The following is a 26,348-nucleotide window of genomic DNA, read 5'->3' on the forward strand; positions in this document are numbered from 1 at the left end:
TTGATGTGGTCAGTTGGCCTGGAGAGGCAAGGTGACATTTCGGTCACGGGACGATGTTAGCCCTCACCATCGCAGTAGGATAGTACGGTGGGAGCATAGTGAAGGAAGAACTCAAGGTCTTACCATCGTACACCCTGACCCACAACGTCTACGAGGCGGCCGTGACGAGCTGGCTCGGGCTAGCTGAGCACAATCGTGTCGTACGTATTGAGAATGACAAATCGTTGAGGTCGCGTTGGTAAGGTAGTCGTATCATAACCCACTCTTAGCCCGGAATAGCCTATTGCCAACGTCTCATGCAATGCGGTATCACATTCGTGTCTTTTTAGGCTAGAGGCTCATAATTTTTGTCAACTCTGCTTGGGCCAGAAGTCTTCTTTGGTCAACGTTTTGAGGAGCGTGGAAGGGGACGCAGCTTTCTTGTAAAGAGATTTTAACCCTCTTGGCAGATACGCGCGATTGCTGGTTCGTGATCTCAGGCCATGGGGTGACATGGTATTTCGAGAACAAACCACACTACCCGCGTTGAGGTTAGCTCCCGCCGTTTCGGCTCCACTCCCGGACACGCATAACCCATTATCGCTGCCACCTCTGAATGCTCGACAGCAAACGGCTGTATTGGCCGGGAAAGCTTTTTAGGAGTGCATCAGTAATGAGAATTGCTCGTAACTTGTAATCAGTGTATGTTTTGGTTTTGGTACAGCCCAATTATGCGACAGAATGAGACAATGTATAATGGCGAGCCGTATGCATTACCTCGGAATACCCGAGGAGAGGGGAAGGTGCGTCGCACATCATGACGATCCGGACCTGCTTAGAAACGTGCCACTTGTTCAAGCGTTCTACCGGCTTTCAGCTCGAGTCAGCGTGTCCGAATCTCAAAGCGAGATGCTTTAAGACTTGTCGTGTTCTGACGTCGAATTACCTCGAGTTCATAGCTTTCCCTTCCCTTCCTACTACTCCTGTGTGCCCAACAACGTTCGAGCTCTGTTGGCCAGTTAAAAAGCCATTGAAAAAGTAATATGGGTGGCTCGCAACCATGGCCCCAGGTTCCTGTGGGGAACAAGGACCACACAAGTGCAGCAGTTGTGATCATTGGGGCTGGCATATCTGGTAACTACAACAAACCAGGCTGACTAGAGGTCCAACTGACCGTACGAAGGCATGTGCATGGCCATCGACCTTATCAAACGCAACAAATGCCACAACTTTGTTATCATTGAGAAGTCCTCGAGCATAGGCGGAACATGGTACGATAACAAATACCCCGGCTGCTGCTGTGATGTGTGGAGTATGCTCTACTCGTACTCTTTCGAACAGAATCCAGATTGGACACGCCAATACCCAGGTCAAGAAGAGATCCTTGTGAGTACTCATACCCACCGCACTTTCTGGATTTGCCTGACAGTCATTAGGAATATCTTCGTAATGTAGCAAACAAGTACCAGCTCTACAAATATATTCGGTTCAACACATCAGTCGAAGCTGCGACTTGGGACGACAGTACATCGCACTGGAAAGTGGACGTCAAAGTGACGGGAGGAAAAGACGCCGAGTTCAGCCCAAGCTATTCGATCAAGAGCGACTTTTTGATCTCGGCTGTTGGACAGCTCAACCAGCCACGGTATCCGGACATCGAGGGGCTGACCGACTTCAAGGGCAAGATTATGCACAGTGCTAGATGGGACTGGAGTTACGACATGCAAGGCAAAAAGATTGGAGTCGTCGGAAACGGTGTGTGAATTAAGCCTACACTACGACGAGCGTCGTCTGACCATACAACAGGAGCCACAGCCGCTCAAATCATCCCTGAGATCCTCCCGGTCTCGCAAGATCTCACGATATATCAACGTTCTCCTAACTGGGTAATACCCCGCGAAGATGGACCCGTCTCAGACCTGCGCCGCGCAATTTACCGCTACCTCCCACCTGTCCGTTGGCGCAAGCGTGCAGGCATGATGGACTTTCGCGAGTCTTTCTATGACGCAGTAACAGATGGTGATTCCGAATTCGCGGGCACGCTGCGCACGCTTTGCAATGACATGATGCGACAACAGATTCCTGGCCGTCCTGACCTCTGGGATAAACTCACGCCGAACTACAATCCGGGGTGCAAGCGAGTCATTATATCTGATGACTACTACCCCGCTGTTGCGAATACAAAGACCACCCTCGAGACGAACAGGATCAAGCGCATCACAGAAACTGGCGTCGAGCTTGAAAACGGTGAACATCACGATCACGACATGATTGTCCTTGCAACCGGTTTCCGAACCGTCGAATTTCTCCACCCCATCAAAGTCACTGGCACGCACAACCGTTCCTTAGCAGATATTTGGTCTGGCGGTGCTTCAGCATTGTACGGCACTACGGTGTCCAGCCTTCCTAATTTTGGCATGTTCTACGGACCCAACACAAACCTGGGTCACAACTCGATCATCCTGATGATCGAAGCGCAATCCCGCTACCTCAACACACTCGTCTCCGCCGTGCTGGACGCGCGAAATCGTGACGCGCGCATTGGGCTTATGCCTAAGCAGTCCCGCACTGACGCGTTCAACGACAAGATCCAAGCTATTCTCGAGAAGAGCAGTTTCGCAGACGCAAACTGTGGTAGCTGGTACAAGAATAAGGATGGCAAGATTACGAATAACTGGTCCGGCACCGTGATCGAGTACCAGGAGATGCTGAGCAAGGTGGACTGGGAGGATTTCGAGATCACGGACACGCTAGGTGGACAAAGGAGTGCGAGCAAGGTTGTGTTTGGAAGCGGGAAACAGGAGACGAAGATCGGGAGAGTAAGGGAAGAGACTTGTTTGAGCAATACAACGTTGTTGTTGGGTGCGATTAGTACAGTTGCTGCAGGGTTGGCGTGGGCTTACGGTGGGACATCAAAGTCAAGAGTCAGGCCTGGCCGATGAACATGTCAAACCTGATAGTGGATTAAGCGTTAAATCAATTTTCCATTCACAACCTGTGTTCTATTCTGCTAGCTCACTGCTGCGTGATCAGCCTCAAGCAGTCTGTCTCATCTTTTGCAAGTCGCACCAGGACCTGGCCCTGAGCAGCTTTTCTGTCTTTTCTCAAAGATCTCTGTGTCTCGTCATCAAAGCCTTGCAAGAGCGTCGGTAGCGCTGATTCTTTTCATAGTGGCATGTGTAGGCGTGTGGACTCGATGGTTGTGAGTATCACGTACACGACCCCAGTCACCAGCATGAAAATAGGATAGGCAAGGTAAGTGTAATCATGTTCCAAGTCTCATCAGGAGGGCCTTTAGCGTGATACAGAGGATTTCTGGTGTGTTGTCGCTCTTCGTATAGTCGATGAGGAAATCGATGGCGTGAAAGAGGAACTCTTGTGAGAAGCTGAATATGCGCTTAACGTCCCGTGTAAGATTTTTGGACGATTCCAGAGGGGCGTGATATGAAGATCGGTCCGGTCGATACCTTAAGATTTACGGACCTTTTAAGCCCATGACCCGAGTGTATGCTCCTTAATTACATGACTTTCGCTTGGTCGAGAGTCTTCCCATTTAATATGGAAGTCAAGAAACTCGTCAGACGCTCTCACGACCGTGAATGCTATCAACAAGGTCTCGGAATTCTGAAACTTTACGGTTCTAATAGTATAGATGGTTGTGATCGCGGTCATGTGAGTACGAATTTCTGTGGCAATCGTCGGTTTTTACTACCCTTCCTGCTCTAAATCAATGAAGTCTTTCTTGTTGGCGCAGGACAATTTGAATTTGACGAAGTCGTCAACCTAGCTGTTGAGGGAACCTGGTGTCGGGATGTTGGTGCCACCCCCCCCCACATCTTAATACGATCCATGTAGCTCGAAACATTCTCGCAAGAACTGCAAACGGCGGCTGAAGTAACACGGGCCGAGTGCAATTGCCAATGCTGTACTCCGTTTCAGTAGCGTCATATCGAAAAGTTGAGGTGTTCTGGAATTCATTGTAAACGGAACTAATGAAGCCAAAATCTGGTCTGCTGCCTATGCTCGAAACAATATTGAACTGGTCGGTCGATGTTGTCACTGAAGGAGCCGCACCACTGACTTCCTGTATGAGACCACTATATATCCTGGAGAATTGCCTGATGGTGGCGTCGGCAATCTCTGGTATGCTGCTCAGTTGTCCGTGAGTACCTACCACTGCTTGAAAACAAGGATCGAAGTCAATGGCGCCAACTATGCCCAAGGCTCCTAGAGCCGCCCAACTCCTGCATTCTGTATTAACTGCATGAACTTTTATAGTGGAGAGGTTGCTTTCCTAGCCCGCAGCCACACAAAAAGACGAATATATACCCATGGCCTTCGACTGGCCTCATCAAATCTCTTCCAAGCAACAGGACTGTCCAGCTTTCTGCATAGCCAGTTCCGCTTTTGCTGTCAAACACATGAAATAAGCGCGAATGCAAGTGTAGTTCGTGCAAGCGTACCAAGAGCAGCTACAACCGTATTGATCGAGACCACGGCACAAGTGCTGATGATGATGGCAATGATCTCAAGAGTCCAGGAGGTTCGTAGATGCCTGGATAGGAGATGGTTCATCGATTGAATCGTGCTTCTCACAGTCAGGTTCGAGGTGGCTTGGTTCATATGCCGCAGAAAAGGGTGTTGTCGATAATTGTCGAGGATCAGGATCGAATGCCCTGGGTTTTTGACCGCCACAGTATCATTTCCTATTTCTGTCTCCACGAACATCCTTGCTGTGCCACACTTCAGAGCTATCTGTACTACATTTCTGGGCGATTTCCACTGGTTGTGGAGCATTCAAGCGATCTTGCGTTCCATTTCATTCGTCACGACATGGAATGTTGATTGTGAAGTCTATTCTAGATGGCGTTGATCATCCAAGATCAGACTGACTGGACGTTGTCCTGGCAGTGTGAGAAGTATAGCAAGTGTGTTCCTCGACGAGCCTTATCGGTACTTATTTCCACAACAGCTCCTGCGTCCATGGCAAGAACTTGAGGAACGAAAGTCATGTTGGCAGCAAATTGGGGGAGTTAAATATAAATTCATCCCTGCACTGCATTTGCTCAGCGTGCGCGTTGCACAGCTTGGCCTAGAATGGCAGACGTAGCATCTAGGAAACAAGGACTAACAAGCTACACGTTTGCGACCGCCCTTGTAATAATGCGCCCGTTCCATGCCAATCTGCCTCAATAAAACTCCAGACGTTCTAGAGCAGAAATTCCAAAAAAAACTGAATACCGAAATGGCGTGCGGTGTTTACACACCCATAGTGAAATCATGTTCAATGCCGGGCGTTACACTGTTGGAGGTTAGCTGACGGCCTAATATGATGTCTAAAGTGACTGACCTGGCCATGAACTTCAAGAAGACGACGAGGTACTGGTCCACCCGAATAGCCACCTCGTCATCCTGCTCCTCAAGTACTTCCCAATCATCTTTGGCCTCCTCTCCGCTCTTGTTCTTTGCTTGCTCGGTGAGTTTCAACAACCTGGTATCATCGACGAGAGCCTCCATGCCGCTGTCGAGCTTGCTCACGTCCTTGCCTGCCTTGAGCTTTGCAAGTCTCAGCTTCAAAGCAGCATCTGCGCGGTCCAACAGCACCTTCATCACTGAAGCATGCTTGCAAGGATGTACTGACGCAGTCTTGAGCGCGTGCTCGAAAAACGGGAAGTCCTCGATGGTGACTGTCTTGTCTTTGTAATCTCCAACAATATCCTCCATCATCTCCTGTGGCTTGAGTGGCACTGAAGTGGAGCCGTAGCCGGACAGGTAGAGTCGCGGTGTTCGGTAGTGAGCAGAGTATGTGATGTAGAGGGTGTAGGTTCGTAGGGGGCTGGAGCAGGGTCAGCGATAGATTCAAAAGCATCTCTGCGCTCTCATGGCGTTTCGCGGTTTGAACGCGCCACTTACGCTTGTGTATTCGAGCCAGCCTGGGGATCTCTTATGATGGCCTCCTCGTCGTCTTCGTCGTCCTCCATGTCAGGAATTTCATCCTCTTCCTCAGCTGCGCCTAGGTTGCCGCTCTCATCAACCGTCCTGACGTCGCGCACCCTGGCTTCCTGGCTTGCGGCCATGCCGCCTGTCCGCAGCCAGCCATCGTCGTCTGCGCCACCCTCACCAGCGGTAAACCCATCACCTACAATCGTCTCATCCTGCCCAGCTTCTCCGGCAAAGTTGTCATCGAGACGGCGGTGGCAAGGTACGCCTCGGGTGACTAGGAACTGCTTGCCTTCAGGCAGATACGATACGCGTTTCGCTGGTGATGAGGCATCTGCCCACTGCCACGAAGGGAACTTGAACACTAAGAAGTCTCCAGCAAGAACGAACTCCTCTGGTGTGATCTGCCCGGTTTCGCGAAATGTGGAGGTGTGGCTGATGGCGGCGGTCCGCTCCCGGAATGTGTCGATGTACGAGCGCACGAAGTTGTACGCCATGATGATATCCGGCTTTCCAGTTGAGAGTGCAGGTGTGACTGTGTGTGTATTCAAAAGGGACTTGACTGGGCATGTAGAGCTTAGAGCTTTGAGACTTCGAGACTTCGAGATGCTCACCGTACGGCGAATGGAGGGGTGACGATGGAGGGGTCGCGGCTGCCTAGCTAACGTTAGCGTCGCAGCCGCACCTGTCCAGGTCACGATACACTCCTCATCACGAGCTCCCACACAGCAACAAGAGACTCGAGCGTTCAAACACGAGGCATCTGAGCGTGTCCACAATCGATACCTAGCAACGAGGGTTCAGTGAAAAGCAGATTATCCTGGAGGTCAGCCAAAGCACGTGAAAAGCGATAGAGTGCTGAGGCAACTCGTACAGACGGCCGGCGCAGCTATTGCTCGTACCTCTTGACTGTCAATGGCCATGTTGCATCGGTGGCGACCAAGTTGCGTTACTTTACTGTACACCGGGACCTCGTGGGTTAAGCAGCACTGGCATCGATACTACACAACAACTCTAAAAGCGGTCAACGCTTCCGAATATCAAATCCGACCTAACAGCGTCCCTAAGCATGGTAACATCTGCTTTATTCAGCGTCTAGCAGCATCGATGGGAGCACCGCCCAAAATACCTTCGTTATCCCGGCTTCAAATAGACATTTTGGACCAATAACAAAGGCTGGTCCACTCAAGCCAGTGTGACAAGGCTTCTTACTGACTGATCGATGTCTACCCTACCAATAACACAAACATGGTGATTGCGTACGATCCTTAGCACCGTACATTCATCCAGATAGCTACTTGGTCCCTTTCCTTTGCCCTGACATCACTCTCTTAGGCAGTAACATCGCATTCGGGCCTACTTGCAGAGCATTCTGCACGTCAGCGTATGTCCAGCAAAACCATTTGGTAGAATCGGTAAATCAGGCTGCTCATGCGCCTATTTGATTCTAGACTGGGTCTAGGAAAAGGCACGTTGTGCACTGTCACTCAGCTATCGCCATCAGATCCCGGCCTTTTCTCAGTTAACGGTCTTTAACAGGCTTTAGGATTTCTCGACAGCAGCTTGCCCTGGTTGCTCTGCTACACATTTTGTTTGGAGTAGATCTACCACCAATCAAAAATAACACGATGTACAAACCACAGCACGTCCCCGACAATACATCCACAGTAATCGTCTACGTTTGCTCAATCTAGCTAGGTTGGCAATCCTTCGACTTTGAAGTCGGAACGGCAGTGCAGTGCTAGCTTTGGAGTTGTATGAAAAAGCTGGAACCAGGCTTCTGCTGCAATCAGACGGGCTACATGCTGCTGAGCTTTCCTGGAGCTTGACTTTCATTTCAAGTCTGTATTGAAGTTGTTTCGACAGGCTTGACACAAAGGCCGAACGCACGTTCTCTTGTCTACAAATCGACTGGTAGATTTTGGTAGCTGGAGCTTCTGAGTTTCGTTCCGTGACACTGTCAAAGTGGTCTTTACCTGGAGCCCTGCTAGTGTGTGCAACCGTTCACAACATTGAACCTTAGACCGAAACTGCTACCGATTCATAGCGCATGCATGACACCCAGCACTACTGGGTCTTGTGCATACTCCAGCCTTGTCCTAGATAGGCCCCGAGCGGCTCTCGAAAGGTAACCGTTACGATTTTGAGTGATCAGAAGCCTATATCTGCTAATTATACACACGTACAGCAGCAATTCACGATGATTTCAGAAGTCTCACGAGACGTCCAGCATTCGTCATCTCAGTACGTGACTACCAACACAGCTACTCCAGCAGAGTAGTACCATACAGATCGCTTTCGCATTGGCATGTGGAGTTTTGGTGAAGATGGTGGGAAACTCAAACACCTCGCATTGCTCGATACCTGGGTATAAATCTTGGGTTGAGCCCTTCCACAAATTCTTTGATCTTCATCCATCATCACTTCATAGTGAACATTACGCACAGCCTCCTACACACGCTAGTACCCACAGTATTCGCGTCGATACTGCGAAGCCCAGACAAAGAAGACTTGGGAATATCGCAAGCCTTTCAGTCCCAGACTTACGGGTTATGTGTTTGCTCTCTCATGACGGATCCGGGCTCCCACCCTGACGTTGAAGGAGCGCAGCCTCGCTGTGGTGGACTGCAGATAGGGTCTCAAATCCAGAATTAACAGGTAAGCCTCAAGCAAGTATCTCGCGAGGCCCAGTTGACCAAGGGAATTCCAGAATAGCCTGAAGCAGTACCACGTTACTTGGAGGACATTTCTAAACATTATCTTGACTACTTTAACCGAGCGTTGCACGGAATCACAGCTGTTCTTAATTGCACATCGGCTATAAAAAGGAGGGTCGAATATATCGTGATTGACCGAATTCTTGTTTCTGCTATCTACACGGAAGTAGTGTTGATCCGGAGGTGTCCTCTTTTTGGAGAATTTTCCGTATGGACCAAGTAGTAGTTGATGTTTTTGGCTCATCATCATTCATTGTTTAGTCGTGTTCCTCCCACAAGTATGCTTGTCAGCAAAAAAGCATTACGCAAAACTAGCAGTCAAATCCGTCTAGCCTCTGCTATAACAACTCGGCATAAATTGGATACTCCCAACACCGGTCGATTAAATTTGAAACTTTTGCTCTCTTCGATGTTATACGTTTTTTCAGCCCCCACGCCAACATCCCCGCCACGCTAACACCCCGCAGTTGGCCCAACACAGATGCTGCCGAGGCCCTTTGGATTCTCCACAACAAGGCTATGCGGATACCGAGAGCCGTGCCTCGATCATCGCTTCCAGTATTTCAATACTCTTATCAATTTCGCTCTTCTCGTCGAAGTCGACCAAAATCGTCCTTAATTCGGTGACTTGTCCATATACCAACGCCGCACAATGACCCACGCCGCCTCCACTGATGATCTGCGCGTGTCGACGCTGTACGAATTTTCCGGCCACGTCGCACTCGTTACTGGAGGAGCTACCGGTCTCGGTGAGATGGCTGCACAAGCTTTTGTACAGAACGGGGCAACTGTTTTCATTGCCTCTCGCAAAGAGAAAGAGCTCAAGGCAACGACCGAACGTCTTAACGCCTTGGGTCCTGGCAAATGCAGCTACATCGTCGGCGACTTGAAGAATAAGTCAGGATGTCTAGCAGTCTGTGACGAGCTGAAGAAGAGGACGGACCAGTTGACGGTTTTGGTCAATAACACAGGAGCTAGTTGGGGGGACGATTACTATGACTACCCGGAACATGCGTGGGATAAGCTGTACGACCTGAATGTCAAGAGCATTTTTTACATGACAGTAGAATTGGAACCACTTCTGCGCAAGGGCGCAAATGCAGATAGTCCGGGAAGGGTCATCAACATCGCAAGTATGGCAGGTATTCAGACACTGGACGTCACAACAGGAGACGCTGGTGGTCTCTCAAAGCCAGGACACGGAACATTCAGTTGTGAGCCTCCCACTGCAGGTCTGGCACTGCGTTGTTGACTAACACTGTACAGATGGTCCCGCCAAGGCAGCAGCTATCCACCTTACGAAGATGACCGCCTCCAAACTTGCGCCCAAGAATATCATGGTCAATGTCATCTGTCCTGGTGTCTTCCCCAGTCGTATGACGAATTTCGGCCTCGAGAAGTATGGTAAATCTCTTACCGCTGGGCAACCCACTGGCCGCATCGGGAAGCCTAGCGACTTTGGTGGGCTGGTGTTGTTCTTGAGTTCAAAGGCGAGCGCGCACATGACGGGCAATGTGATTGAAATCGATGGAGGAGCTACATTGAGCGGGTGGAGAGGGACAACAAAGGGAGGCGAAGCTGGGAGCAAGTTGTGAGTCAATTAAGGAGGTGAGAACATAGTCGTTTCAAAAGCCTTGCTGACGGTGCCACTTTTCCTCCCATGCTGGGAACCATGGACTCTCATCTAGTGTCTTCGGTTCCCACCCCTCCTCCACCATCCCTTTTTCTACTTGCTCCTCGTGAAACCTCTGCAGAGCTGGCTTGACCACATGCTCTGTATGCCATGTGTTTTTGTATTGCATCAAGTTCCTCCCGCCATCATTTAGCACCTTCAGAAGCAGGCCTGGCACGAATGGCTCATCTCTAAGCTCTTTCAACGACGTGAAGAGGGCTTTAAAGTTGAATACAATAGCACCCGATAGTGGGAGGCGACGCAAGGTCTGCCAGTCTACGCGTAGGTGGCACCGAGAGAGCTCCAGATCCGGCATCTGATAGCCCCGGTAGTCTCCATGTGAGTCGCCGGGAGGCATGAAAAGTGGTTGGTCAACCTCCAGTCCCCAGGAGCCGCGTTGTATAGGCTTGTCGGTGGGCTTCTTGGCAAAGTATCTGAGGTTACATCAGCATTTGCTTTGGTCAATTGAGGAGAGAAGATCGTACCTATCCATAGAAAACTGCAATTTCTCTTTGTAATCCGGAACTGGGGCGTGAATCTCGTGCAGCTGGAGACCAATCTTAGTACCTACGTCCCATCCTAATGCGCTACAAATGACGCCGGCGCGAAACTTGTAACATCCGGTTGTCTCGTCGCGCAGCATAACGGCAAAATCCTCAGGAACGTTCTGCAAAATCACATGTAGTGGTGGAGTCTGCTTGAGGTCCGTTTCTGTGTTCAAGATGGTGTTGAGGAGGACAGTCTTGCTTATGTTCAGTGAGAAGTAATGAGGATAACGCGCGCATAAGAACTGCAATATCATCTCCATCAATTCTTTGCAAGCGAGTTCGGAGCCTGGTAGTGTCTGTAAGACTGCATCGCCGTGTTTAGCTAAAAGCCGGGATCGCTGCTTTATTCGCTGCTCGTAGGTATTTTCAAGCTCTAGCCACCAGTCGGATTCCATCTTCGCAAGTGCTGGGCAAACAATCAGTCCTCGCATGGTCAAGTGGGTAGGTTGACCCACACATTGTCTGGTGATATGGCCACCGGAAAGGTCTGTAAGGCCTTGGAAGCGCTTTCTTGATATTGAATTCATGATAAGGCTTAGGAAGGGGAACACCACTGAAGGCGGCATAGTCGGGAAAATCACCGAGCGCTTTGATGTCTGCGATGGAGAAACCACACGGCGTACGCAGATCATCAGTGGCATCGTGATACGATGTTTCCAGAGGAAGAATGCGCTCCATATTCTGCTGCAAAGTATTCTCTGCTCCATCCAACACATATCGCCTTGAGGGTGGAAATGTAGTCGAGCAGTCGAGTCCTGGGACATCGTGAGATCTACGTTGTGCTAATGAAAACGACCCAGAGGGTGTTTTAAGGTCAGAGTGCCTTCGTTGTTTCAAGCAAAGTCGTTCCAACATGATGTCTCGTTTTTCCCGTTGGAGAGCGAACATCGTAATTGAGCTAATCGCGAAAACTGCACCGACCAGAAGCAGCGTGACATCCGTCATGATAACCCGCTGAATCGAGCGATACTAGCACAGTAAACATACAGATTGGCCAAGCAGCCTTGAATGTAGATTGATTCTTGTGGGAATGTGATGTAAGTGGTCTATCAAACATGCATGCAGAGCTAACACTCACCAGCTTAAGGGGTTAAATTTGTTGCGCAAGAGGGGTGTCACATGTGCAGCCCAAAGCAGCAGAATATATCCAGTGGAATGAGACTTATTCGAGAGGTCGTGATGTGGGCAAACATCTCAGGCGATGCTATCTGATTTCTTATGGTGGGTAGCCGTTATCTTGACCATTCATTTTAGGATTAATAGTTGCCGCGTACAGTAAACAAACCCCGGAGCATCCGGTGCATATCGCTGGTCCACAGAAGTATTATGATAAGCTTGAGTGTTCATGCATGTGTGCCTGTGATAGCGCGAATCTACCCCGCCGGCAACTTCACAGGGTGACAGGGATCGCGCTGGAGCATTGACTCTGGACGGCTTCAACTTTGACAGTGACCGTAATATTTCGAAAACTTCCGACTTCTTAGTCACTATGCACTTTCTTTGATACCGGCTGTTAATTCCTGGACATGGTATACTTGTACTTCACTTTGTACGCGATCATCACTCGTGTCTATGGTGATGGTTCTCACAATCCTGCTCATTCTTTTCACCTTGATATTCACCATGCGCATCCGGTTGTCTTTTAGCTTCGCCTACTCCCCTCGGATCTCGACCCTGTCCCTAGTACTCTTTTGAGATAGACTCTCCCGAGTAAAGCGCCATCTTCTTGACCTATCAGCAGACTGTGACGCGTCGAGCAGGCCACTGTTGTCTTGTTGATAGTATTGAGGATTGTATAAGGAACGATAAGCTTGGACATAGTGGCTACGTTTCGACTGTGATGCGATTCAATCCCTAGGGTTTGTCACTACGGTGCTACCCTACGTACGCCCTCTACTCACAACGAGGGCAATCGCCCATCCTCAAACTCTCAAAGGCCGTGATCAATGCTGATGACATTCAGAAAACAGCTGAGTGGGAGAGGTACAGATTACGAGCACAAGCTGAAAGTTCATGACTAAGAGAAAATATGTGACTTCAAGACTGTTGGGCCTTGTGCGCGGAACAGGAGCCGAAACAAACTCTGCTTGAGCGATGACACTTCAGATACTTGCGCTGGTTGGTAAGTATTTTGAGGTTTTCCCGCTGTCGTCTGATAGACTGACCATCTGCTAGCATTGCTGGATTGGTCAGGTTTTCAACGATACGTGTTCAAGAACTTATTCCACACAAACGTACTGAAAAGCTGGCGAAGGGGGCGACTGGAGTCAAAGATGCCTTCGCTGCCAAAATTATTACCTAGCCTATACAATACAAGTAAGCTATGAGGCTTCCCTGCTTTATTGTCGTAGTCAAAGCATCGTTCTGACTTTCCAGCTTGTTCATAGCTCTAGTGCAGCGCAGGTTACCGCATTCTTTGCTGGAAGTCGACTATGCTAGGCTTGTTTAGGGCGGATCCTAGTCATCTTCACAGGAGGATCTAGTATAAGAAACTCTGTAGGGACTATAATGTAGCGCTTCTGTAGGAAACTAAGAAAGAATCTTTTCCCACTATCTTTTAGCGATATAAAGCCTACAAGAAATAGAAGAAATAGCGTCTTAGCCCTAATTTTGTAAAGAGAGCGGCAGAAGCAGTTGATATGGCCTTGTCCTAGCCAATCAATTGTCCTCACTGCTCCTCAAAGTAGCCTTGCATAGTTAACCCTCAACCAAGAATGCCGTAGCACTCCAGAGTGCTGCACTTGCTGTCGGTTATACACCGAAAGGCTACCGCATGGCTGTAGTACATACTGAACATCACAAGAAGAAGTAACCTGGAGAACGCTTAACCTCCATTCGACCTGACCGTTAGTTGGAGATTGAACTTAGACCAGATTGCAGTCCATCGCTGAATGTCGATCCTGAAGCGATAAGTATGCAACTGGCTGGTGGCCTTGATTTTTCGTGTGCGATCGTGCTTGAGATCCTGCGTCGGTGTAATATCCGTCAACCGCTTGCGGACTTCGAGCCAAAACCATGATGTCACTATAGTTACCGCGGTGTGTTACCTAAAGCCATCATTGCACCATCGCCTGAGCTTACCAATCTAATAAACAGCGACAAAGCTCGAGACAGTGGGGATGTGGGGCCATGTGGGGAGGGAGGCTTTGTAAGGAAGCTTGAAGCTGAGCTTGGGAAGATTTACTTCTGACGTTCAAGTCTACGAGACTGACTTCCACATACTCACCACTTACTACTGATTCTTCTCACCATGTCTAACAAAGCCGCTTTCATCACAGAGGCTAAAGCCAACCCACTGCAGGTCAAGAACGCGCCATTGCCTTCTGCCGGCAAGGGAGAGATCGTTGTGAGGAATCATGCAGCCGCTGTCAACCCTGTAGACTGTAAGCACTTTCCAGCAAATCTGAGCACAATGAAAGCTAATGTAGGCTAGGGAAGATCCAGGATTATGGTGCATCACCCACTCGTCAATAATAGCAGCGGACAGCAATTGACATCTGCAGGCATCTTCCTCCAGAAATACCCTAATGTTTTGGGGACTGATGTAGCCGGCGAGGTCCACGAAGTTGGCGAGGGTGTCACACATGTGAAGAAAGGCGATCGTGTCCTCGGGTATGCAACTATCTGCGTGCGTCAAGCACTTCGCTAATCCTGGATGTGGATAGACATGCATTCTCTCTCGTAAGCAACAACCCTGCGCAGGGCGGCTTCCAGCTCTACACTTCTCTCAACGCGCTCGTCGTGTCCAAGATCCCCGACAACCTGTCCTACACCTCAGCAGCCGTCCTCCCACTCGCAATCTCGACGGCCGCAGCCTGCCTCTTCAAGAAGGAAACCCTCGCTCTTCCTCTTCCGAAGAGCTCAGATGCAAGCCCTCCTTTGAGCGGCAAGTCTGTGCTAGTGTGGGGTGGCTCGAGCAGCGTCGGCGCGACAGCCATCCAGCTCGCAGCTGGCGCAGGTCACAAGGTTATCAGCGTTGCATCGGAGCGCAACATTGACGGTGTCAAGGACCTGGGAGCTACCGCTGTGTTTGACTACCACTCCTCTTCGGTAGCAGACGACATTATCGCTGCGCTCGAGGGCACCGAGTTTGCTGGTGTCTGCGATGCTATTGGCACACCCGACGCCGTGAAGGCGTGGTCTCCGGTGTACAAGAAGCTCGGCGGAAAGTACGGGTCGGTGTTGCCTGGTGCTGAAGGCCTGCCTGACGGTATCAAGGGCACAAGTGTCTTCGGACCAAGTGTTGCGCTCGACGACAAATACATTGGCGATGTTATTTGGGCAAAATGGGTACCCGAAGCTCTGCAGAAAGGAACTTTGAAGGCCTCGCCCGAGGCAATCGTTGTGAAGGGTGGTCTTGACTCTGTGCAAGAGGGCTTGAACAAGCAGAAAGCCGGAGTTAGTTTTGGAAAGATTGTGGTGGAGTTGTAGGCATCTGCTCTTTGTTTACTACCAACACGGAACTAGTGCAATGCCAAACACTACAAAGCGGGCGCCACATTGGCAGGATCGTTGAGTGAATCACATGTTTTTGGGCTCTCCAGACGCATGGCGACTCCACGCACATCTCGGTAGAACATTTCGCCGGACCCATATTAAAAAAGTTCCCATTTCTGCTGCTTCAAACTCCTCCACCTCACCGAGCGTACTCAGAAGGGAGTATCCATCTGTGTTTGCAACGAGCTCTTGCTACTGACAACAACGACGACCTTGCTATACTCGTACCACAGTAAGTCCCATGCAGCTTTCATCGCAATTGCTTTTTATGATGAAATATTCCACTATTCGCAGTTTCCACGTTAGTCTCGACTTGAACCTAGACAGAGGCGCTGAACGCAATACGAATGTCTTCCTTGGATGTCTGATCTTCTTCGGCACGCTCTTATTGCACTTTCTATTGGATGGTTGAGCTCAAGCTAACTTGGTTCAGGAACTTTGAGATCCCCGTCTTATACAGCTTTCATAGTCTTGTGCTCACTAGAATCAATTCCCTAGTGGCTTCGTTTGAACACTTTACATCTGCCACAAGATTTTCAACAGCTGATGCCCGTGTCCTTCACGTCATGAATCCAGCGCAATCGTTACGTCGATCCGGCCAGCTGCACAGTACTTGTCGAGGTCTGCATGAGCTCACATCGTCCCTGTCACATTTATGCATAGAATCGAGGTCTTACCATACATATCCCATCGAAGTCCAGCTCAACTCCGAGAGTTAGTGTCGGACGAGAAGGTCTTTGCAAATCGAGCCTGGCCTACTGTCGGAAGCATGCGTAGTAATTTACGTCGTGGACAGGCGCAAGTAGCTCCTGTATGGGTCTGATTCACGCAAGCAGCGAATATGGCTAGGCAGTGCTACAGCGCAGTCTGTATTTGACCGCATACCCTTCCTGATGAGCTGATACTTCACGTCCACGAATCCGTTACGCATCATTTCACTACACTATACGACAATGAGCGTGAAGATTGCTTATGTGTCTCCGCACTCAGTTGGCTTCCTCAACCTCGGCCTCCATACCTTAGCGTCTTTACAAAGAAAGGCCATGTGCTCGACCTTCAGATAGGATAAAGAAGTACTGATAGGCTATAGATCGGGATCGAGGTTCGCGAAACTTGAGCCGGATCCGAATTTTGATCTGTGAGCAGGGAATTGTCAATTGTGGATTGTGGAAGACTACTTATGTCCAGCTATGGGTTTCATCCGTATCTCACCCAAACACGAATACTGTTTTTTTGTGTCACTGATGAGGCGGAGCTGAGCAGAGACTGGGTTTTGGAAAATGTTTACCAAGGTACGAGCGCGCTGTCCATTCTCGCAGTTCACCTTTACACCTTCCACACTCACAGCCTGCCATCGTAGCTTCAGCTTCAGCTACACAAAATATACAAATACAAGCGCGTCAACAGTGCGAACATGCATTTGCCCTCATACAACATAACATCACGAATACCTCTAACCTTTATCAGCATCACTCAGCGTTCTGCTACTCCATCCTTTTCATTTGTCTCTCTGTGGGTTTCACAACCGAACCATCCCCCTAGTCACTGCGGTCTATGCGTTTCACCTCTCTATCAGCATTCGCCACACTCCTGCTGCGGTGCACTTTCGCTGTCCCATATCCTTTGTCGAATGCCACAGATACGACAAATACCACATTCGGTACACCGTCTAGCGGGCCGTACGTTTGTCAGAGGGTCTATCCTTCTGACCTCACCATAGTCAACTCTCGCTATCCCGACTACGGCGTCGGCCATCTTCATAACACCACACTCTTCTTCATGCTCCGCCGGCAGATACTCGGCGAGGGCGAGATCGCCACACGCGTGCAATTCCAAGGACTTCCGTCCGCAGCTTCCAACAAGACCTGCCGTCTTGAGTTCGTCTTGCCAAACGAAAAGCTCCAGAAGATGCAAGGTACGAATCCAAGTTTCGATATATACCAAGTCCAAGGCGATGCGGACGCCATCGCGACTTGGAACACATACAAAGGCAGTGAAGGGGTGAGCTTGTTTGGTCGTATCAATGGGGAGTCAGAAGCTTTGGAGAAGACAAGGGGCGTTGGTGGCATCGCGGCAGTCAACGAGACAGTTTGTGCTGAGACGCTGACTTTCCAAATGGGCATGGCGTACGATGGTGGGAATTTGCCAAACTACTGGGATTTTCCAAATGTCGCACCTCCTGCTTGGCCAATCCAAGGATTCAGGATCGTGTACGGCTGCTGAGAACATTCCACGACCTAGGGGAGGAGTAGGTTCCAACAGACTGGGGGGCTGATGATAAAACCGTCGACCTTCAGTCACTCTGCTTACATTTGAGTAATGCTCATGGACTCAGTATGTCAGTTTGAAGAAGGATAGTGTAGTACTCAGATGTCTCAATTGAACTCATGGAAGTCCAGCTCCGGCCATGATCGCCTGTCAAGGACATGGAGATAATGCCCTGTGTCCATAACTAGTACTCTGGGGCATGGGTGTAACTCGTCATCATGGCTACCATACTGACAAACATCCACATCAACAATCTGCAACTTAACACATATTTCCGAGAAGATGACTGCCGTGCGTCTTATTGAAATATCTGTTGTCTTCAATCTCTAATTTACCGCCTTGGAGTTTAATTGTGCCATTGCCTGTCTCTTCGAAAGAGAACCAGCAGTTCACACAGTGTAGTACTCTGGTGGCGGAAACGCTTGAGGAGGTGGCCTTGCGTGCAACTGGTCCAGTCCAATCGTCCCGTTCTCTCCCGAAATCGAGCTGAATGTCCAGCCCGAGACGAACTGGACTTTTTCTTTGCACACGATCCCAGACCACTCATTTTTTACGCATTCGCCCCACATCTCGACCTGCATCACGTGCTCCAGTGTCATTCCATAGGTCGAGAAACTTGGTGTAATCAATCCGTCAGCCTTGAGTTTCCGATGATCTCCCAAGTCGGCCATATTTAGGCCGTCTTGTAGAGGCTCCCCATTTCCAGAAGTGAACTTTTTGTCAATCAGTGTGGTCGTGTGTTCAGCGCGGTCAATGTGTTCACTGGCACAATTGACTGAGTCTTTCGGTTGCGGGACAAATGTGTTATAAGTGGAAATTATTTGCACTCGTACGCGGCGCAAAAAGAGCGGAGGGGGTTCGGGAATAGATGATGACCGATCGAGATGCTGCAATGTGACGAGTATGGGAAAATCGGAGCCGATGACTATGACGCGAGGTGGAGTGGCCAGAACGTTGAATTTGTAGAAGGGGATTTCGCTGAAGGTCTCTATACCGAAGAAAAGCTCTTTCTCGACCAGGAAGTCCTTCACCTTGCTGAACTTGCCGCTTTTCTCCTTATAACCGGGTAATAGCTTTCGCGTTCGAATGAACTTATAGCGGCACTGCTGCCTGGGCAAACTCGTTCCGAAGTCGATATTGGGCTGCAGAAGCAACAAGTCATACTCTGGTGCCGGTGGTACGAACTTTACCTCTTGTCGAATCTTCAAGGATGAATCTAACCGTGCCTCGAGGTAGTACGAGACACCTGGAGCGACTGCAACCCCCGCGTTTGTCGAGGACGTGCACGTTGGAGGTAGCAAAAATCCTGGGGAATGCTGGAACCGAGGATGACCAAAGGAATCTTTTGAGTAGTGCCATTCCCGCCCCGCGGGTGGCGTCTGAGCTACCACATGTGGAAAGGTAAATTGAAAGGGAAGGTCGACTTTCCCATCGTCAGCTGTGCCTCGGCGCAGGATGTCATAATTCTCGCTGGTGCCCGAGGATGTGAATAGCTCTCGCTCAAGGCGAAAGAGTTCGGTCTGGCATCCCTCAAAGTCTTTGTTGTAAAGAATGCAGGTTCCTCTGAAGAATATGCTTACGTTCTGGGGGCGTGCGGTAGGATCGACACGCACCACACCACGTACGATGTCTCCAGTGGTGTAAGTGTGCTTGGTGTGGGAGAAGACGTCGATGTATAGAAGCTTTTGGGCCAAGTTGGTGTCAGAAGCCCCTGCAAGAGATACACTCGCGGAATGCATGTTTGTACCAGTGCGGCTGAGCTGCGCGGGATCAAGCTGAAGGTTGCATGTTGGGGCGGGCTGGAGAGTTGTCTGCGCAAGTTTGCGAGGAACGCTGCGGAGGCTTATACCTACGGTAACCTACCCCAGAAGGATGCGCGATACACAGCCTGGAGTCACGAGGTCAGCTGTAGGCTTGGCTCGGATCCTTGCCCTTTTTGCATGCTGATGTAGCTTCGCCGGGCTGTGGCAGCTGCTTGTTTGACTTGATTGGCTCTTGGGTGCTGCTTGCAATCGTTGCAATCGTTTGGAGGTGCGCTGGTGGTTAGCAAGCTCTTGATGTAGACTGACGTGTCTCGGTACAGCGCGAGAAGAATCTAGAAAGCTATGTCGCAAGTGGAAGCACTGTGAACTTGCTGTGTTTGGGTGCAGCGGTGTGTCGTGGTGATGCTTCGATTGGCGAGGGTGGAGGAGCTAGGTGTGGTGAGGTCATGGATCGTTGCGGCAAGGCGCGCGTCGCGACTTTTTGAACTTGGGTATCTGCAAAGGCTCACGGCGCTCGGCCTCATCAACCACAACCATGGCGACCAGCTTCACCTGCAGAACATGCTCACGCGCGCTGTCCAAGTCAAGCTCCTCTTGGCTACAGGTGAGGAACGAGGCCACGCCTCCGTAGTCTCGGCTAACGTTGGCAGTCGAGGAACAAGACAAGTCTTCGCCGAGTGCAACGAAACTTCTCTACCACCGCACCGAGTCTTTACCACGCATCGCGTAGCCTTCACGCGGATGTCAGGCCTGAGACGATCAAGAAACCATATCCCAATGTCAAGTCCGGTGTGTCTGGGCTTGCGCAGAAGTTGCGTGAGAAGGCACCGTTGATGACAGAGCCTTACGTAGCGTACGGCGCCACGAGGGATCTGATCAAAGAATGTTCGAAACCCGGCGAATACACGATCCCCCAAGCCCTTCAGAAAGGTGCCGAGATCCCCACGATCGAGAATGGTGTACACCTAGGAGAGGGTGTGGGATGGTGGTACGAGAGTACGTGTTGCCGGCCTCCAACGATCAAGCTGCAGCAGCTCCCCCAGCCATGTCATACTCACAATACACAGCGCTCGGGCTCAAACCTACCTTTGCCAACTGGACGCAGATCACCTTCATCCACATGTACATGCTCCAGGTGCGATTTAGAATGCTGCCGCAATCGCACGCCAGCGTGTGGATCCAGCACCTGACTAACCACGCCTTCTACGCTGCCGAAGATCGACTTGTGGTGTGGCACAAGTTCAACGCCAACTCTCTCCGCCAGAAGCACCTCAAGGACATGTTCTCGCAATGGCGTGCGGTCCTTTTGTCGTACGATGAGGGTCTTATGAAGGGCGATGCCATGCTTGCAGCTGCTGTCTGGCGTAACCTGCTGGGCGCCAAGGAAGACGTGGACTTTCAGAAGTTGGCTCAGATTGTGGGCTACATGAGAAGGGAACTAAAGAGGCTGGAGAAGGCAAGTGACGATGAGGTCGCAAACGGACTGTGGAAGTTCAAGGGCGATCCTGGGGAGGAGGCCAGCCTTGTGAAGCAGTCGAGCAGAATGATGACGGAGAACGGGAAGGCTTAGACGGCCGTGAACCGAGGTGTAGGCCTATGTCATGTCTCTGTGCCGTTGGTTGTTGCACCAGGACACACTGTATACTATTGTAATCGAAATGTCGAGGCTAATTTTGGGTGGCCGTGCAGGGCACTTGAGGGACATTGTGCAGTTCACTCGGTACTATCTATCCACCTTGACCTCACCACGCAAGACTCACTCACAGCCTTGCCACGACGTACGCTCAAAGTGACTTGGGCAGTGCGGACATGCGCATCCTGCGGGACCATCTGGATCGTGCAACGATGGACCCTCTTCTGACGTTCTCGTGCGGGCAGAGGACGAAACAGGAGAGCATTTGCAAGTGGATACAGCTTGGACAAAGGCTCCCTTTACTTGGAGACCATCGCACGACGGAAGTGCTGTGGCTTTCTTTGCCTGCAAACCAGACTCCTCTCACGATGTCATGCCTGCCAAGGTGGACTGCCCACCTCCTCTCACGATGTCATGCCTGCCAAGGTGGACTGCCAACCTCCTCTCACGATGTCGTGCCTGCCAAGGTGGACTGCCCACCTGGCGACTTTGGCCGGAGAGCGGCCGGTGAAGAGAGGGGAGGGGACAGACCTACGTCAGTCAGGGCGTGGAAAAAGAGGTGAGCCAGGCTGGACACTTGTTGACGCTTGTTTCACACGCCGACCATTTCCGCACTGGCCGCTTGTTTGGGGCTTGCGCGTGCAGACAGACGGCCGTGACGGTGGCTGTCGTTTGGTGATGGTGAGACAGGTAGCAGGACGAGGAGGTTTGAAGATGGGCGGCCTAGCGGCTGCCGTTGATTGGCACTCCTGCCGCGCCTGATTGCTGAGAGCCGAGAGCCAGGACGCAGCTGAGCTGAGAGCCGAGAGCTGAGAGCAGCCGTCAGACGGGCAGCGTGATGGTCATGTGTCATGTGTCGTCCCTCTAGACAGCACGACGGCCTCCTTGGCAGACGGCAGACGGCAGACGGCAGACGGCAGACGGCAGACCACGCTTCCCAGGTGGAGCCTCCCATTCTCGCCATCCTCTTCCACGCTCGCTCCGTACCGTGCCCGTGCGTGTGCGTGTGCGTGTGCCTGTCTGTGCCTGTGTCCGTGTCCGTGCGTGTGCGTGTGCTGCATTTCCTGTGCACGATACCACGGTCTGTTCGCCTGGTAGCGTGTGACCGTCGTGTGGGAATACAGCAGAGTGCCCCTGGTTCGTCCTGTTTCCTGTTGCGTGCTTGACCGCCTGCTTGCCTCGACTACTCTCTAGCCCCGAGGGCAGACGAAACACGTCCGGGCCCCCTCGCCGCCTCCGCAGCCAGAGCGTAGCATTCGACACGCCAGCATACACGCTCCCCTGGGCGCGCTGGTACCTGAAGCCCTTGCCTGGCCCCGTTGCATACTGCCGACGCTGCCTCTGTCGTCTCGTCTCCCCTTGCACGCCGCTGTCGTGCTCGCTGCAGCAGTCGCACCGAGTCTTGGAAGTCGAAAGGGTAGGGTCAGCGCAGCGCAACCCACCGCACCGCACCGCGCCGCACCCCCGTCCCCGCCGCGAGCCATGGAGCACGACGACGACTACTTCACGCCGCAGCGCCACGGCCACCACAGTGTTGGCGCGCAAATCGACTCCGACTCCGACATGGCCGCCTCGGCCGCCGCCTCGTCCTCGCGGGCCGCCATGCTCTCCTCGCCCGTTACGCGCACCCGCAAGCCCAGCAGGCTGTCGCGCTCAGGAGTGCCACGGCCCATCATCACGCCCACGAGCCCGCTCTCTGCCACCATACCGCACAATCTACTCCCCTCTGCGCCCGCATCGCCGCCCACGCCAGCCCCGAGTCCCACGCCGACTCAGCGTGTCCCCGACTGGAGCACAGCCGCCGAACATGAAGACTCGCACATCAAGGCCATACGCGGCCACTTTGGCGACATGAACCGGGCCGAGCGCCTGAGATTGCTGGGAGAGCTGCTCAACCTGTGCGACAGTCAGGAACTGAGCTTCGTCGCCGAATTCGTTAGCCCGAGGTTGAAAAAGGACCCATTCCTGGTCCTGCCCACCGAGCTGTCTCTGAGGGTACGTATCGCATGGCGCATGCTGCTGCCTAGACTAGCGTGAACGTGAACGTGAACGTGAACGTCAACGTGGACGTGGACGTGGACGGAGACGAGAGTGGCTAACATGCCTTGCAGATCCTCGAATGTGTCGACGACCCTACCACGCTGGCACGAGCCTCGCAGGTCTCCAAAAAGTGGCGAGAACTAGTCAATGACGACGGCGCCTGGAGGTTGCTGTGCCAGAAATTTTCCTTCAGGCAGCTTTCGCACGAAGAACGAAACGAAACGCACTCGCCCGGTGACGACATGGACACCGAGCCGCCGTGGGCACAAGAACCAGACCGCACCTCGAGAGCCGATGACACACCTACAAACAAGCTCCTCCAGGCAGCCTCACCCAGCGCGGCCACTGGAGAACTACGAACCCAAAGCCTGGACCGGGGCGCAAAGAGGTCCACTTCACAACGCAAGTCCAAGGCTATCACGTACCGATCACACTTCAAGCAGCGCTACATGGTCGAAACAGCATGGCGCAACGGTGGTGTATGCGATGCCCGGCAGATCACCCCAGACCAGGGCGTCGTGACCAGTCTGCACCTGACCAAAAAGTATATCGTTGTCGCCCTCGATAACGCAAAGATCCACGTCTTTGATACCGTTGGCGATCACCAGAAAACACTGCAAGGCCACGTCATGGGCGTGTGGGCAATGGTTCCTTGGGGCGACCTCCTGGTCAGTGGTGGTTGCGACCGGGACGTACGAGTGTGGAACTTGGCTACAGGGTACGTCTGAGCACAGGCCCAGGACTCGAAAGTGGCTCACCAAGACTGCAGATGTCCTCAATTCACACTCCGCGGACACACTTCGACAGTGCGATGCCTGAAGATGTCCGACGCCAACACCGCGATTTCCGGCTCCCGCGATACCACCCTGCGGATCTGGGATCTCAAAAAAGGCATCTGTAAGCACGTGCTCATTGGCCATCAAGCCAGCGTTAGATGCTTGGAGATTCATGGCGATATCGTCGTATCGGGTAGCTACGACACCACGGCCAAAATTTGGAGCATTTCCGAAGGCAAGTGCTTGCGTACACTCACGGGCCATTTTAGCCAGATTTACGCCATCGCCTTCGATGGGAAGAAGATTGCGACAGGAAGTCTGGACACAAGTGTCCGGATCTGGGATCCAAATGACGGGTAACTTATTGGTATCACCTCCAACCGCCTCTTGCTAAGTTGTGACAGGAAATGCTTGGCTGTGCTACAAGGCCATACGTCGCTCGTTGGGCAACTCCAGATGCGCGACGATATCCTCGTGACAGGTGGATCAGATGGTTCGGTTCGGGTCTGGAGTCTAGCCACTTATCAGGCAATTCACAGACTAGCGGCCCACGACAACAGTGTGACCAGCCTACAATTCGACAACACCCGGATAGTCAGCGGTGGCAGTGATGGCCGAGTCAAGGTCTGGGACCTGAAAAAGGGCACTCTTGTTCGGGAGCTTAGCACGCCAGCTGAAGCAGTATGGAGAGTTGTGTTCGAAGAAGAGAAGGCTGTCATAATGGCTAGCAGAGGCGGGCGCACCATCATGGAGGCAAGCGATCAAAGTCTCTTATGCGACGGTAGGCTGACTCCATTAGGTCTGGGACTTCTCCCCACCACCGGACGAAGATTTTGATACACCACGCTCCGGCAGCCCAGTAAGCATGCCCGACCATCTGGACCTCGAACACCCTCGACCTCAATCTGCTATTCTTCCTCGCACAACCCCATTTGTTCTGGAAGAGCATGGTGGCGGCGACGTTACCATGGTAGATGCTGGCGAGGTCTGAGCTATCTGCTTGCTACTGAAATCATCTTCACATTCTACGACACACGTTTAATGTCCTTTCAACGAAGAGGTGGCATATCCCGGGGAACCTGGATTACGCCCGCCACAAACCCATACCGGCCGCGTGGACCCGCGGTCTCGCCTTGGTAGTCGATGTCTGTCACTACCCTATTATTATACCCACCACAGCGGGGAGCCGCTACCTTGCACGCCGCATATGTTGTTGACCACGCGGCGGACGAGCACAACAAACATATATCGGGTTCCTTGTTGCTTCATTGACATTATCAAACTATCTAACAGTACCATCTGTCGTCAACGATCTGAACGGTGAGACAGCAATTTGCATAGGCGATTTGATTGAAGTGGAATTATCTTTTGCCATGTCGAGATGAGCACAGCCTATGTAGTAACGATGTTCATCGAGGTCGATTAGTCTTAGCACTATGTGTTGGTACAAGAGCGAGGACTAAACAAGAGGAAGTAAGCCAAGTTCCGGAGTTTAGCGTTAGGTAGATCATTACAAATTTCAACAATACCTTGTACTAGAGCTTAAAAAAATAAAAAGTCATTTTAGAATATAAAACTGTTAAACATACTTAAGGGATTAGCTTATAACAACACAGGATAGTAGAAGTCTCTAATAGGCGTGGATATCCGCTACAAGGTGTGTAGAAGTACTATAATAGTTATATAGAGAATTATTCTATTCCTATAGGTCTTATATAAAAGAATACCTAAAAACTAGCTATCTAGACGTATTATACCTTATGCCTTTATACCTAAAAGTACTAAAAAGAATTAGAGTACTAACTAGGATATAAGATAGAAGTGTAACGCACTAGTTACCTAAAGCCTTGTGCAATTCCTCTCTAACTTATTACTAACTCGGTGCCGTTACATCCGTGTCCACCCTACACCCTAGGCTAGCACTCTAATTCTTCCCTACTCTTATAAGGTATAAAAGGCACAAGGTTAACAGGTATAGAGAGCTAGTTTTTAAGTATTCTTTTATATAAGACCTATAGGAATAGAACAATACTCTATATAAACTATCCTAGTGCTTCTATACACCTTATAGTAGATACCTATATCTTTTAGAAACTTCTATTATTCTATATTATTCTATTATACTTAAAAACTTATCCTAGCTAGTAACAGCCTCTAAATAATATTGCAAAATTGTTTAGTTATTTTAAGTACCTCTAGATTTAGATCTCTTCCAGTTACAAACTAAGACTAGGTTCTAATTATTGTTTAATACAACAGTTAGGATTCTAGAGACTTTCTAGTAACTAAAGCCTTTAGGTTTAGAATTTTCTATAACTTACTACTCTAGAATTACCTTTAGAAAAAGCTATGTTAGATTACACTAAGATAAACACTTAGAAATTAGTAAGAAACTACCTAAATTAGATTACTACTAATATTAGACACTACTAACCCTAGTTTAAAGGAACCTATTAGAAGATCTACTAGGATTTAGGCAACTGTGCCTCCTAAAGGATTAGTAAATAAACTACTT

General features: G+C 50.8%; 9 protein-coding genes across 11 annotated transcripts, besides 7 other annotated features; 6 read left to right on the forward strand and 3 right to left on the reverse strand.

The window, feature by feature from the left end:
* Nucleotides 1–1,022: 1,022 nt before the first annotated feature.
* On the forward strand, nt 1,023–2,921 carry EKO05_0011364 (uncharacterized protein; the record flags this gene model as incomplete). The annotated part of the gene is made up of 4 exons (XM_038944393.1): nt 1,023–1,113; nt 1,163–1,365; nt 1,416–1,734; nt 1,786–2,921. The coding sequence occupies 4 exons, from the start codon at nt 1,023–1,025 to the stop codon at nt 2,919–2,921; spliced, it is 1,749 nt and encodes a 582-aa protein (XP_038792553.1).
* Nucleotides 2,922–5,238: 2,317 nt separating this feature from the next.
* On the reverse strand, nt 5,239–6,416 carry EKO05_0011365 (E2-like enzyme; the record flags this gene model as incomplete). Its single annotated transcript, XM_038944360.1, has 3 exons — nt 5,239–5,281; nt 5,330–5,815; nt 5,893–6,416. The coding sequence occupies 3 exons, from the start codon at nt 6,414–6,416 to the stop codon at nt 5,239–5,241; spliced, it is 1,053 nt and encodes a 350-aa protein (XP_038792554.1).
* A 2,872-nt stretch (nt 6,417–9,288) lies between these two features.
* EKO05_0011366 (uncharacterized protein) lies at nt 9,289–10,231 on the forward strand (the record flags this gene model as incomplete). Its single annotated transcript, XM_038944462.1, has 2 exons — nt 9,289–9,850; nt 9,903–10,231. The coding sequence occupies 2 exons, from the start codon at nt 9,289–9,291 to the stop codon at nt 10,229–10,231; spliced, it is 891 nt and encodes a 296-aa protein (XP_038792555.1).
* A 30-nt stretch (nt 10,232–10,261) lies between these two features.
* On the reverse strand, nt 10,262–11,801 carry EKO05_0011367 (uncharacterized protein; the record flags this gene model as incomplete). The annotated part of the gene is made up of 3 exons (XM_038944464.2): nt 10,262–10,742; nt 10,794–11,262; nt 11,312–11,801. The coding sequence occupies 3 exons, from the start codon at nt 11,799–11,801 to the stop codon at nt 10,262–10,264; spliced, it is 1,440 nt and encodes a 479-aa protein (XP_038792556.2).
* Nucleotides 11,802–14,106: 2,305 nt separating this feature from the next.
* EKO05_0011368 (uncharacterized protein) lies at nt 14,107–15,287 on the forward strand (the record flags this gene model as incomplete). 2 transcript variants are annotated; one of them, XM_038944384.1, is made up of 4 exons in its annotated part: nt 14,107–14,239; nt 14,290–14,307; nt 14,360–14,468; nt 14,522–15,287. In XM_038944384.1, the coding sequence occupies 4 exons, from the start codon at nt 14,107–14,109 to the stop codon at nt 15,285–15,287; spliced, it is 1,026 nt and encodes a 341-aa protein (XP_038792557.1). The 2 variants fall into 2 exon arrangements, with proteins under 2 accessions (XP_038792557.1, XP_059493960.1); XM_059637977.1 differs by having other exon boundaries at nt 14,107–14,468.
* A 1,620-nt stretch (nt 15,288–16,907) lies between these two features.
* Nucleotides 16,908–17,576, forward strand: EKO05_0011369 (uncharacterized protein; the record flags this gene model as incomplete). The annotated part of the gene is made up of 1 exon (XM_038947542.1): nt 16,908–17,576. The coding sequence occupies one exon, from the start codon at nt 16,908–16,910 to the stop codon at nt 17,574–17,576; it is 669 nt and encodes a 222-aa protein (XP_038792558.1).
* A 434-nt stretch (nt 17,577–18,010) lies between these two features.
* Nucleotides 18,011–19,360, reverse strand: EKO05_0011370 (uncharacterized protein; the record flags this gene model as incomplete). The annotated part of the gene is made up of 1 exon (XM_038947543.1): nt 18,011–19,360. The coding sequence occupies one exon, from the start codon at nt 19,358–19,360 to the stop codon at nt 18,011–18,013; it is 1,350 nt and encodes a 449-aa protein (XP_038792559.1).
* Nucleotides 19,361–19,919: 559 nt separating this feature from the next.
* Nucleotides 19,920–20,954, forward strand: EKO05_0011371 (Beta-ketoacyl-[acyl-carrier-protein] synthase II; the record flags this gene model as incomplete). Its single annotated transcript, XM_038944444.1, has 3 exons — nt 19,920–19,988; nt 20,035–20,380; nt 20,452–20,954. The coding sequence occupies 3 exons, from the start codon at nt 19,920–19,922 to the stop codon at nt 20,952–20,954; spliced, it is 918 nt and encodes a 305-aa protein (XP_038792560.1).
* Nucleotides 20,955–21,781: 827 nt separating this feature from the next.
* Nucleotides 21,782–21,834: a tandem repeat.
* A 70-nt stretch (nt 21,835–21,904) lies between these two features.
* Nucleotides 21,905–21,946: a tandem repeat.
* A 59-nt stretch (nt 21,947–22,005) lies between these two features.
* Nucleotides 22,006–22,073: a tandem repeat.
* Nucleotides 22,074–22,441: 368 nt separating this feature from the next.
* Nucleotides 22,442–22,480: a tandem repeat.
* A 19-nt stretch (nt 22,481–22,499) lies between these two features.
* Nucleotides 22,500–24,824, forward strand: EKO05_0011372 (uncharacterized protein; the record flags this gene model as incomplete). 2 transcript variants are annotated; one of them, XM_059637979.1, is made up of 5 exons in its annotated part: nt 22,500–23,012; nt 23,129–23,775; nt 23,827–24,189; nt 24,238–24,586; nt 24,633–24,824. In XM_059637979.1, the coding sequence occupies 5 exons, from the start codon at nt 22,500–22,502 to the stop codon at nt 24,822–24,824; spliced, it is 2,064 nt and encodes a 687-aa protein (XP_059493962.1). The 2 variants fall into 2 exon arrangements, with proteins under 2 accessions (XP_059493962.1, XP_059493961.1); XM_059637978.1 differs by having other exon boundaries at nt 24,238–24,824.
* Nucleotides 23,050–23,095: a tandem repeat.
* Nucleotides 24,825–25,436: 612 nt separating the features above from the next.
* Nucleotides 25,437–25,494: a dispersed repeat.
* Nucleotides 25,495–25,892: 398 nt separating this feature from the next.
* Nucleotides 25,893–26,153: a dispersed repeat.
* Nucleotides 26,154–26,348: the final 195 nt, after the last annotated feature.

The sequence above is a fragment of the Ascochyta rabiei genome, chromosome 22 (assembly GCF_004011695.2).
Source record: "Ascochyta rabiei chromosome 22, complete sequence".
NCBI lineage: Eukaryota > Fungi > Ascomycota > Dothideomycetes > Pleosporales > Didymellaceae > Ascochyta > Ascochyta rabiei.